The sequence below is a fragment of the Megalops cyprinoides genome, chromosome 6 (assembly GCF_013368585.1).
Source record: "Megalops cyprinoides isolate fMegCyp1 chromosome 6, fMegCyp1.pri, whole genome shotgun sequence".
NCBI lineage: Eukaryota > Metazoa > Chordata > Actinopteri > Elopiformes > Megalopidae > Megalops > Megalops cyprinoides.
In genome coordinates this window covers 37,690,294-37,702,624 of record NC_050588.1, presented here as the reverse complement: position 1 = coordinate 37,702,624, position 12,331 = coordinate 37,690,294, and the positions used below count along the sequence as shown (strand labels likewise).

At 44.2% G+C, this 12,331-nt stretch overlaps 1 protein-coding gene across 2 annotated transcripts in view; it reads left to right on the top strand.

Annotated features, from left to right (window-relative positions):
• Positions 1 to 3,537, top strand: part of lhfpl4a (LHFPL tetraspan subfamily member 4a) — a 46,822-nt gene extending 43,285 nt beyond the window's left edge. The window contains exon 4 of one of the 2 annotated variants that reach the window (XM_036531375.1): positions 3,234 to 3,537. In XM_036531375.1, the coding sequence (XP_036387268.1) occupies positions 3,234 to 3,287 (54 nt within the window). In that variant the 3' untranslated portion in view covers positions 3,288 to 3,537. The remainder of the gene's footprint in view (positions 1 to 3,233) is intronic. The other variant, XM_036531377.1, reaches the window with a different exon arrangement.
• Positions 3,538 to 12,331: the final 8,794 nt, after the last annotated feature.

The window sequence follows — 12,331 nt, the reverse complement described above, 5'->3', positions numbered from 1 at the left end:
GAAAAAAAACAAAAAAGTGTTTCCCCTTGCGCTGCAGTTCTGCGCTACGAAAACATTGAAAAAGCATTGCAACACTTTGATGCAGCACCTTGATCAGTGAGACTGTGCCCTTTTGTACTTATATTGTATTGTTTGTTTTTAAAAGAAAACAGGGCACATTTTAAATGTAAGAAGTTTGTCCCAGTGCAATCAGCGATTTCATGTAGACTTTTTTGGCCTTTGTGTAAATATTGCACGTAGAGGAAAACTAGGCAGTCTTCCCAAAACAAACAACATCCCGGTTGGAGGGGGCAATTGTTCCAGGTGGTGTCTCAGCATCATAGCGTATGTTTCGCAAAGGAATGCAATGACTCAGTCCTGTCTGTGCTCCAGGTCCCCTCCTCCCTCCCCCAGCTGAATTTGACACCTGCCAGGGGCAGAGGTAGTGCCTGTAAGCAGATTAATGATGTTGTAATCTCCCTTCCCCTCCTCCACGTGCTGGCTTTCTAGGCTCTGATTGATTTACTTTTTAATCCGTTTTTCATTAAATTGGCCCTGCATTAGAGGGACGAGTCACCTGAAAGCACCACTGCGGTTATTAACCCGGAGGCTCGCGAGCGCAGGCGTAACTAGCCCCTGCCAAACCGCGCACTCCTCGACGCACTGCCCGGTCACCTGAACGCACCGCAGGCAGTGAGGCATTTTTGGGTTGGGGATGCTGATCCTCTCGGGCGTCTCCAGCCCCCGAAAGCATGGGTGACCGGGGCTCAGCAACAGCGTTCGTTGCTGTAGGGAGTCCAGCGGATTCCCTGACGAAACCACCTGGATCCACTGCCTGCCTCTTGCCACTTGGTCGCCATCCCTGTCCAAAGCGACCAGGGCTCCCAGCGAGGGACACGCATTATTCTCCAGGGGTGCATGCAGAGACTGAGCGTCAGCCTCATGTCTTTCCATCATATTTCACACCATAATCTGAGCCTTCGGGTCCGTGCGTCAGAGCAGCAATGTGGCCGGAGCACTCACCCTTTAAATAAAGGGGTGGCAGTGTGGTGTAGTGGTAAGGAGCAAGCTTCGTAACCGAAAGGTTACCGGTTCGATTCCCCGCCAGGGCACCGCTTCTGTACCCCTGGAAGGTACTTACCCCAGAGTTGCCTCAGCAAATATCCAGCTGTATAAATGGATAATATATAAAAACTGTAAATCGCTCTGGGTAAGAGCACCTGCTAAATGACCATAACGTAATGTAAAATGAGGATAAATGCCAGGACAGGCATATCAATGCAGGGGCTCCAGTCCTGGCAGAGTGCTTCCCAAATGCAGAGAGGTCTCCACACCAGTGCACGATTCCACACGAGGTCTCCAGCTCAGATTGACCCAAGAAACACTCACATTAGAGGACCCTTTTTTAAGCATAATCTGTGAATTTCACAGCCTTTTCATGCAGGGTGCATTTTCCATGAGAACCTTAAACAGCTAGTGTCCATGTGAAATGAGTTTGAAATGCCAAACTAACGCTCAGTTTGAAACTATCAAACAAACTGTTAAGCACAAAACACTCAAAACACCAAAGGTTTTGGTGTATTAAACCCCAGTACAGAAGGAGAGTTTATTGACCTGGATTAGACCAAAGGAATTGGAATAGGGTGCTCCAAACTGATGTTTATACATCATTATTTTCCTCCGTATTTGCCCTGGTGTCTATAAACACCCCATGCCTCATTCCGACATGAATAAGGGAAAAAATACACTTTAGTAAGAGGAGGACCCTAATTGCTCTCTCATTGAAAGACTTGGGTGTGTGAGTGTGAGAAAAGCATTGTTGGATTGCATTATACATAATTAAAATTTCATCAAAGGATGCAAGGCTATGCTGTTGAATTGATATGATTTTTATATTCATGATAAGTTATATGTAATTAAATTCAGATACATATTTGAATTCATTAAAACAGTGCACACTGTAAACTTGTGTGCCCTGTAATAACTCATTTACTAACATTTAGCAGTGCTGGGCTAAACATCACCAAGGTATGAATGATGTATAATGCAGTTATGAATGATTTATAGAGCATTTACAACTTTTAAAGTGTCACCCAAACAGGTTACACTCAGGCGTCTATAATGCTGGTGTTGTGTGTTATTTGGGCCCGTTGGGGCTCCAGACGCCACAGTGTTATAGTATGAAGGTCTAAATCAGCTTTGCCATGTGCCAGTGAAAAGGACTAAAATGCTCAACTAAGCTGAGAAGTTGAAACTGTGTTGTGTGCCATTATGCTGAACTTGCAATAAAAGGCAGTACAGTCTCACGGTCCCTTATAGCCATGTAGCTGAACGTATTTTGTGCCATATCAAACCTTGTTCATGTTAGGCATCGAATGATATTGTATTTTCTGTAACGTTTATTACATGAATTAAATGGCAACTACTATGAAGTACTTGCTTGTTGCTGGATGCTTGTTGCGAGGTAAATGATAGCTAATTGTATCTAATTGTTCACATTTGTCATTGAGTTTTGTTTAGCAAATTCAAAGTAACTTAGTAGTAACTAACATGGGCAAAACAAAAAAAAAATGGAAACACACAAAAAGGAAAAAAAAAATACAGAAAACGTTTTCCAAAAAACCCGATCTCATGAGGTTAAAATGAGCCTCTTGCTGGTGGTAATTTCAGGTTTGCTTCTCTTCAGCCACGCAAAGCATTCCATTTCACTCTCACTCACTGACAGTGGCATCTACGCATACAGTGTGTAAAACCAATCCAAACTCTGTGAACTTTCTCTGAAACTACCAAAAGTCCTGATGGGCTAAATAACCGTTCAGTACAGTTTTAGCGTGAGATCCAAGAACCTCACACTCTGGACATGAGAGTTCAGGAAATCAAGCATTATAGAAAAACGTGTCCTGGTACACAGCTATGTAGGAGACGAGCAAAAACAGCACTACGGTGACTTTAGAAAACACACAGAGCAGGGCAATGAGGTCAGATAGAATCAAAATGAAGGTGCACACAGCAGGTGAAATATAAACCCGGCACAGGTGTGCGCTCTTATCCAATATCCACGTTGTGACCCTTTTCGATATTGTTAAGACATGTCCTTATTGGATATCAATTATACATGTCCTGACTTGATATCCTGGCGGAGTTTCTTTCCTAATGTTTCCCTCCTCCTTCTTCCCCTTCCCCCTTTACCCTGTTCTAAGTTCTGTTCTCCTACCTCACTCATTCCACTCTTGTTCTTCTCCTTGTTTTCCCAGATTGAGATCCGGGACAGCAAAGACCCGAGGTTTGGAATCCAGCGGTTCCACTAGGCTGGTCCCTGTCTCTGCCACCTCCTCCTGCTCCTCCTGCTCTTTCTGCACCTCCTCCTCCTGCTCCTCCTCTCCTCCTCTCCACCACCCTCCCCTCGTTGCACTCTTCAGGTGAAAAGCCCCACCTCAGCTTGGAGCCGTGCATAGAGCCGTTTGTAATATAGAACTGGAATGGAATCAATCTAACAAAAGAGGAAAATAATTCAACATAAATACATCTGTTTGAAGAAAAATATAAGAATATATTAAAAAAATCCACAGCAGCTTTACAAAAAAAAACAACACCTCTGGGAGAATCATAAATAATAATATATTATTACTATTACTTTTGAAGATAATATCAATGATGTTTATGCTTGCAACAGCAGTATTTATTTATTTCATTTGTAAAAGAAACAAAATTATTTCCGGCTTTCCAAAAAAAAAAAAAAAAGAGAAGAATCTTACAATGAGCATAGGTATCATGGCAAATTCCACATGGGCACCTGGATGCTGCTTCAGAGACTTACAAACAAAAGAAGATAACAATAATAAAAAAAAATTTGTACAGCACAGAGTGTAGATTTGGAGACCACCCTTTTCAGATGAAAGACTCTGCATTTCTTTATTTGTACATGTGGTTTACTTGCGAAGACATTGAGGAAAGGACAGCAAAGTTGTAAATAGTATCTTTTTGAGGAAACAGGGTAACGACTGTACGCGTTTACTGACCCACCCTCATCCTTCTTCATCCCTGGGCAGACTGCCACCCCATCTAGGCCTCGAGATCAAGGCTTTGCTCGGATTTTTGCAGTTTTGTCTTGGTAAAAATCCCACAAACGCCCGACGTATCCACTCTCTGTCCAAACGGAAGGCCGAGGAGGAAGTGACGTACGAAAGGACAGTGTTGGGCACCGGACACGCTTCCTCACAGATCGAGACTGACGGGCGCAAAGCCGCCTAGTGGAAGCGTTCCCGCAACCCCCCCTCCGGTTCATACGTCCCACCCTCAGCTGTTGTCTGTTATGTTTCATTTTGCTCAGTTCCTATCCTTCAAAAAAAAAAAAAAAAAAAGAAAGGGGGGGGGGTACGATGATGATGAGAAAAAAAAAAAAGCCTTTTTTCCGCGTGACTCTGCCTCTTCTGGTTTCCTGATTCATTCGGTCTCTTGCCCTTGCATGCTGCATTTTTACTCAGGCCGCGAGGAAGCGGGCCCCCTGCTCTGACCCTCAGAGTGGCGTGCGTGGAACTGCGCACCAGCACCGGCCCACCCGGCTGTCTCTCTCACACCGTTACACACTGTGCCATCCAGAACCCGTAGTGTGGTGTGACATCTCCATAGCATTGTAGCCCTTACAGCCCCCCCCCCTCCCACCAGCCCCTCCCCCGCCCGCCGCTCCCGGAGAAGTGGCGATGTATCCTTTTTTGACGTTTGTGATTTTTTTTTTTTTAGAATAACTCCACGGCTGTTTCAGTGCAGACAGCGCCGTTACTGCAGCGCGTAGTTTCCCGTTCCTCCCAGGAAGAGCGAGGGAGTGAACGACCCGTGTGACGCATTTCGCAGTAAGCCCCCGCCCCGTCACAGCAGGCAGACAACCAAAAACCCGGGGATCGGAAGCCAGCGAGGAAAAGCAAACCTTTGATAACTTTTGACAGTTTTCTATTAGTCTAGAAGTTGGTTAGTCATGCTGCAACATGGTTAGCTGTTGCATTCAAAACACAAGGAAAGACTATTTTGCTTTTTATAAACAGAGATGCAATTTAACATTTCTAGACAAATAAAAATATCTATTGCCAGTGTCAAAAGTCAGCCAAGCCATTTGGGAAAGGAGACATCATTTTGTCCGGTTTCTGTGACACATCTAATGGAGTATTGAGGTAGCCCTTAGAGTATTACATCTCAACGACCACTGACTTAGCATAGGACGGTTTTGAATATATATTTGTAGATCAGAGCAAACTCTCAGGAAGGTGCAACACATACAAATATATACAAAAAAAAAATCAAAGTCAGGATGAAAATGATGTGGTCAGCACGTTGCAGCGCATGAACTGAGTAGTCTATAGGGCCAGCCAACGACAGAGGGTGTGGCTGTTAGGAAAGGGGCTCTGAGAACTCGCAGGGTGTGTCTTTGAATTACACGCTTTCTGTGACTCTCTCCTGGCCCGAGCTGTGGCTCCGCCCTCAAAAAGCAGGTTAAAGTGGTCACCAATCGGAGGAAGATGTCTGTTGTATCATTGCGTCATGCCGGCATTGCAAAGAGTGAAGAGAAGGGATGAGATTAATGCAAAACAGATCTGTGGAAGGTGTAAAAAGTTAGCTGTAAGTGTCATCATCCACGAACAGGTATCTAGTTTTGTCAAGAACCACTGTCAAATGGAGAAAGACATTAAAAAACGGCATTTCTACAAAAATACTCTGACACCTATGGCCCAAGCACCTGACCTTTTGTCTAAAACCTGTGTTTTGTCACAGCATAGTGAACAGGTTGTATGGTGGATCGGTTTGGTGTCAATATCTGGAATCGATCTGATCAAAAAAGGTGCAACAAACAGGTTTATCTCCTGCTTGAAAAGATGTTTACAATAAAAAAAAATAAATAAATAAAAAGCAGAAATGAACTTTTTCTTCTTTTTTCAAAACACAAGCTAAGCTAAAAAAATATGATGCTGGCTTGACAGTAATATAGTTTAAGAACCTTTTAGAAAAAAGATTTAACCAATATAGTAGGTAAAGTCATGTTAAATTTACACGGTGTCACAAAAGTCATAGCTTTTCCCCTCACTCTTAAGTAACACTTTCAGCATGAGCAAATATTATAGGATGACACTATTAGCAACATTGGACTCTAATTCTGATTGGCTGTCTCTCTGATGACACAACAACATTTGTGCTTGAGGCGACCACAGAAGCCTGTGGGGGTGTGTCAGGGTGTCACCTCAAAAGGTGATCCCTCAGGAGAGCGAGCTCGGTCATCGATCCACTCGAAACCCACAGGAATCCTCATCGCCTTTTCAGAAATACCAGGGAGGTTAAATCCACTTCATGCAAAGCAAGGAAGCCCTGCCTCAAAAAAAAAGCATAGGATTCTGGGAAGGGATCCTGTGGAGAGATGGACTGCCTCCTCAGATGGTAAACTCCTCTGTATGGTGCTTAAAACGTCTCCCCCTGGAAGGCCCCTTTGTGTGTCTGCACTCAGGCCAGGTCTCGGAGATGACTCTTAACTGGAGCTGTAGCAAATCACAGAGGAAGAGGAGTTGATGAAGGCAGACGGAGAAAAACCGAGGAAGAGCAGGAATAGTAACAAATGGCAACCCCCCCCCCCCCCCCAAAATGCAAGTGATGCCCCCATGTGTTGTATAGAGTCACCAAGCTTTCGAATCCAGCTCCCACCCCACCCCACCCCACCCCACCCCACCCCCGGGCTCTTGCTGAGTGTCATTATCAGTAGGAGCTTGTACATTCAAAGTCTGTGTTTCCCTTATGGTTTTTAAATGAGTATTATAGTGTTTTGAATAAATCTGCTTATCTCCGTTCAGGCTTCGCGTCCTCAGAGTCGACGCCACCCTTACCGTGGGAAACATTTTTAGAAACGGTGTTCTGTCTTTCTTTTGTCTGACGAACTCGGCCAACTCAAACACTCAATGCTACGGTTTGGTTGTGGAGAAGAAGAAAAAAAGAATGAAAGGTCACACATTAGTGTGTTGGAAATAATTTTTGTCACTTTGTTTCATCAGTTCTTTTTCTTTTTTTAAACTCGTTTTTCAAAACAAAATGAAAGGCTATTCCCTTCAAATTGTGAGTGTAAAACCCATCTGTTCTGACCACCCGAATGTGCCAATGATCCAGTACACCCCTCCAAACGCAGACCCGTGCTGATGTCACCCGCACTGGTTTGGGTAAAAAAGTATGAGGGTGTGCAGACATTCTAACGCATACTTAAGTTTTTTTTTTTTTTACATTAAGTTGTATTCTGCAGTCTGGCAAAGAAAAGAAAATAAACAGAATGTCGTCAGTGAAGTGTGTTTGTATGTGAGGGATGACTGTATGGCGTGATTATGTCTGATCCTCAATTTGCCAGCGTGCTACACCTGCAACAACTGACCCATGTGCTGTTTCGCCAAATGTGAGCTGGACTACAAGTTCCAGCTGCCTCAGTGCAGATCCATGTCACATGACTTCCTGTGGCAGACAGCTCAAACTGCTAGTTGTCCCTAACATTCTCCTCATGTTCAGCAGATTCACGTTCCAGCAGACAGAGACACACAAACAGAACATATTTTATGTGCCACCGTGGCTGTTTTTTATTGCTTTAATATTGTTTCATAAAAATAAAGGTATGTTCATTTAAGTATTCTATGGTATAGGTTATTATTGTTTGGTGATGAAACCCATGTAATTATTTTTATTTTATCAAAGGAGACACATTTTACAGATATCTGCCTTTGTGGCTTTGAAAATTGAAAATTAAGAATTTATTCTGCTGTATAAAATTTATGACATATATGTGTGTCCGTGTGTATGTATATGTATATATTATATATATATATATATATATATATATATATATATATACATATACACACACTACTTATAAGTATATAAGCAGGGATGTTTCTGGAACACAAGTAGGCCCCTGTTTCAGTAGGTATGTGAAAGAATGTCTTTGGCTTGCAGTGTACCTGTGCCACAGGTGTTGTGCTGTTGTCAGCCCTCAGAATCAGGTCTCCTGCGGGGTCTCCCGCCCCACTGAGCAGGGAGGGCTGGGCTCACACAGCTACACCCGGTTCGCACTGTAGACTCGCACTTTCCAACAAGACTGACACATGTTTTAAGGAGGTCGCTTTGCCTGTTCAAGGTGTTATGCCTTTGCGCCACAGCGGTCCATACATGTCAGTCTGCTGAGCCAGCAGGGGAAAGGGAATAATGCTAGCAGTAACACGGCTTGGCCGCTATAAAAATGTCATGGCATTTTCAGTGTTGAGCGTGTCTGTGGGAAAACAGCGAGTGTCTGAGGTCGGCCATCTCACCGCGACCTCTGTGTGACACCAGCGACCAACTGTCGTCTGTCGCACATCAGCGCCAAATTAATACTCTAAGTGTTTTTTTTCTTTTTTCTGTCTTAATGTGCCAAAAGGAGATAAGAAAACTGTGGAACAGTTTTACTTTATTTATGTGTTTATTTAAGTGTGCATCATTTCTTGAAAACTCTTTCAATTGCAGTTTTTTTTTCCTTTTCTTGAGATGTTACGATGTCTCTTGATGTTATGAAATAGGAATGTTTATGCGAGATTTTCATTGGAAAGTCAAATGTGACAGACGCCTGTCACTTACCACATATACATTGTTGTTTTTTTTTTTTTTTTTTTAAAGAAAAATAAATAAATGAAATGACCAACTTTTGAATTCTTTCTGGCTGGATGTGGTGGTTTAAAGCAAACATCTGTTCAATGGGTGGGTAAAAAAAAAATACAGAATTTATAGTACATAAAAACCTATTGTATTTGCTTGGTATTCATTTCACTTTATTTATTGGATATAACTACTTTCATTTTAATGATTTTTAGTAACATCAAACAGGAAAATTAGATGAGTGAAGATGAACATAAAATTAGCATTTGTCAACACTAGTGATGCATAGCAATGCTATGCTATGATTCGCTTATTAATTTTCGCATGATGTTCCATAACTGGCATAAAGAAAGCACTCTGAAAATGCAATTGGTCCTTGGTCCAGCTTCACGAAACTAACACAACGGGACTGTTTTAAGCTTTCATTGAGAAAGTGCAATAAAACCAGGTTGATGAGTTCAAGTGGGGAAAATGTGTGCAGTTGCTTTAGTGTGTGCGGTTCCATCTCTGTTCATTTGACCAGTCTCAGATTCATAACAAAATGGCCGACCCACAGTGATGAACAAGAGGCTCTGGAGCTGAAGACTTTGCTCCATTATCACTGGGAGACAAACGAACACAGCCCTGGCGCCAGTCACTTCAGCATTTCACCCCTGTGTTTAAACCACTCATTTATGGTGTATGTGCTAAGTACAGTACATTACATTATTGTCATGGAGCCGATGTTCTTGTCCAGAGTGACTTACATAGGTTACAATTTTATGTGTTTATACGGTTGGATATTTACTGAGGCAGTTGTGGGTTAAGTATCTTGCCCAAGGGTACATCAGCAGGGATTTGAACCAGCAACCAGCAACCACTTGGTTACAAGCCCTGCTCCTTACTACTATGCTATACCACTGCTGCCAATGCTATTAATATAATACTAATACAATAATGGAACATAAATGCAAAAATGAAATCACGTACCAGGTCAGATTCCACTCTGCGCTGGAAATGGCAGCTCTGAAATGACTGTAAGCGGACTCAAACTGATGGAAAATAGTAGTTATTCTGAAGGTGTGTTTTCATCACTCTTCTTTCTTTAGCAATATGGATGCAATACAGCCTCAAAGTGCCGTGATCTCAATCCTTTTATCCCATCCGGGTGTCAGAGGGAGAAGAGCATTGCACTTGATGCTGACATCAGAAACAGTTTAATGTTGGGCCTGTTGTCTTCGACTAACACTCAATCATCAGTGCGCTAACCGGATAAAGGACAGAATTAATGTTCCTTAGAACAGTACTAAGGAAAGCCATTTTGTTAGTTGCACAGTGGTTGTTCTTCATTTCATAGTAAGTACATTACTATAATTAATATGCAAACAAACAACATTTTTCTGATGTCGTACACAAAGTTTAGGCCAAACCAGAAAAAAATTTGGAAGAATAATTTCCATCCCAGCTGTCTTTGAGTCGTCAGAGCATTCTAATCTCGAATGTTCTGGTCATTTGTTAAGACTTTTCCCCTCATCTGTGATGTAAAACGATTTGCTTGGTCGGTGCTTTGAAAGGCAGGAGCGCTGGGAAATGCATCAGCAACGGCGGCGTAACCAGATCAATCATCGAGGGAGGTGTCAACACTCACCGCGTAATCAAATTACCCACCGAGGGGCCATCAGAGGGAGAGGAGCGCCCTCCGCACCCACGCGCGGGAGGCCTTCGTTTCCGTGACCGTTTCGGCACACAGCGACAGGGGTAGGGGGTGAGTGAGCCGAGCGTGTCCTCAAACGGGGCCTCGTGGGTGATCACAAGTGCAGGTCACCCTTTGCCCTAGCGTCCTTACCTGGTTCCGCATCACGATGAGAAGGCATCGGGCAGCAGTGAACTCTGGGAACTCCACACCTCTCTCAGAGCCCCCCCCCTGACGTGCTCAGACGAGCCGGCATTACAGACTGCAATCCATGCAGACAGCCCGTTCCTACGGGCACCGTATGGTTACATTTACGTAAAGGTGCCTTGCTTTGTTTGCACCACAGAGTACAGTAGGCTTACAGGTCATTACATTATATTATTGTCATTTAGCAGACATTCTTATCCAGAGTGACTTACATATGTTACAATTTCACGTTATCCATTTATGCAGCTGGAAATTTACTGGGGAAATTGTAGGTTAAGTGCCCAAGGGTGCAGCAGCAGTGCCCCAGCAGGGAATCGAACCTGCAACCTTTCAGTTAGGGGCCCTGATCATTACCACTGTGCCACACTGTTACCGCATCAGTATACAATCGTCAATTCGAATATCAGTAGAAGGAGCAAGGAGGAAGAAATCGAAATATGTGTGAAATTGGGAGATTAAAAAGGTTAAAAGGTTGTATTTGTATCTGTATTTTTCCAAGGCACCTGAGTTCGCTTGACAACACATTAAAAATCAGAAAGCATTTCGTGGAAAGCACTTATGAATCTTCTTGTATAGGGGCCATTGACTTGGCAAGTGCTTCATAAATGCAACTACGCCTTTTCCCCAGGGTTCATCTTAAAAAAAACCCTGACCTTTTCCCTCAGAAATGAATCTCGACCTACATTTGCATATTAATATTAAGCGATAATCTTAAAAAGGTAGTGTGAGGTAACCTGCTGACGAAACAGCAGAGAGCAGCCCTTGGTTGAATTGATCTGTAGACTGTACAAACCTAACAGAGAAATGTCTTATGCAGTAGTGTTTTGTGTCAATACAACACAAACCGCAACAGACATGCTGTGAGCCCAAGGCGATTATTTTCCATTTTTTAGGATGTTGAGTATTGCGTCCTTGCATTTCACAAGCATCTCTGTCAGTGGAGGCAGTAACAAGCAAAGGGGATGGAGGGACATTAGTTTCCCACAGAACACATTAACGTGAAATTCATCCTTCCGGAAAAAATCTCCTGGCACACCACAAAATAAACAAAACAAAAAAAAAAAAAAACTCTCCACTCCAGTGCATCGGTTAGCGTGCTGCTATTTTTAGCCACAGAGAGGCGGAAAAAAAAGATGGCCGGGGGGGGCACGGGCGGAATGCGCTGTCAGCTGTGACTGGCGTTTCGCTCTCTGCCCAAACCGTGGGGGTTATCACCGCAGCCTTCGGTGTGACATGCCTGTGAACCCCACCTTCCCTAACCCCCCTAAAACCTGCGGGGTCACACCGGCCCAAAACATCCCCGCCGCAGCCTGCTTAGCCTGGCCTGGACCCTGGGTTCTGAATGCTCGGGTCAGGCAGCCATTAAAGAGCCAAGCAGGGTCAGGGAGCTGAAGCAGGAGGCGTCTGGGCTTCGGGCTGCAGGGAACGGACGGGGGGGGGGATGAGGAGACACCTGGGGCTCCTGGCTCTACGGCTAGCCTCCCCCCTCCTGCTCTCATTCCCTCTCCACCGGGATTTGGAGAGGTGTACCGCAATCACCCTTACACCATCACCACTGTACCACAGGAGGACAGAAAGGAGGCCCTTTGGAATGCTGGGATGCAAACAGAGGGAGAGAGACGGAGAGAGAGAGAGAGAGAGAGAGAGACAGAGCGAGAGAGGGAGAGAGAGAGAGAGAGAGAGCGAGAGAGAGGGAGAGAGAGAGGGAGAGGCGGGGGGAAGGGGGAGGGGGGAGAAACACAGATGGCCGGTCTTTCAGCCGGTCTGGCGGTTGGCTCTTTTCCTGTCTGCTCCCCTCACCGGGAGTGTGGCTGGGCCCGGCGGACCGCAGGA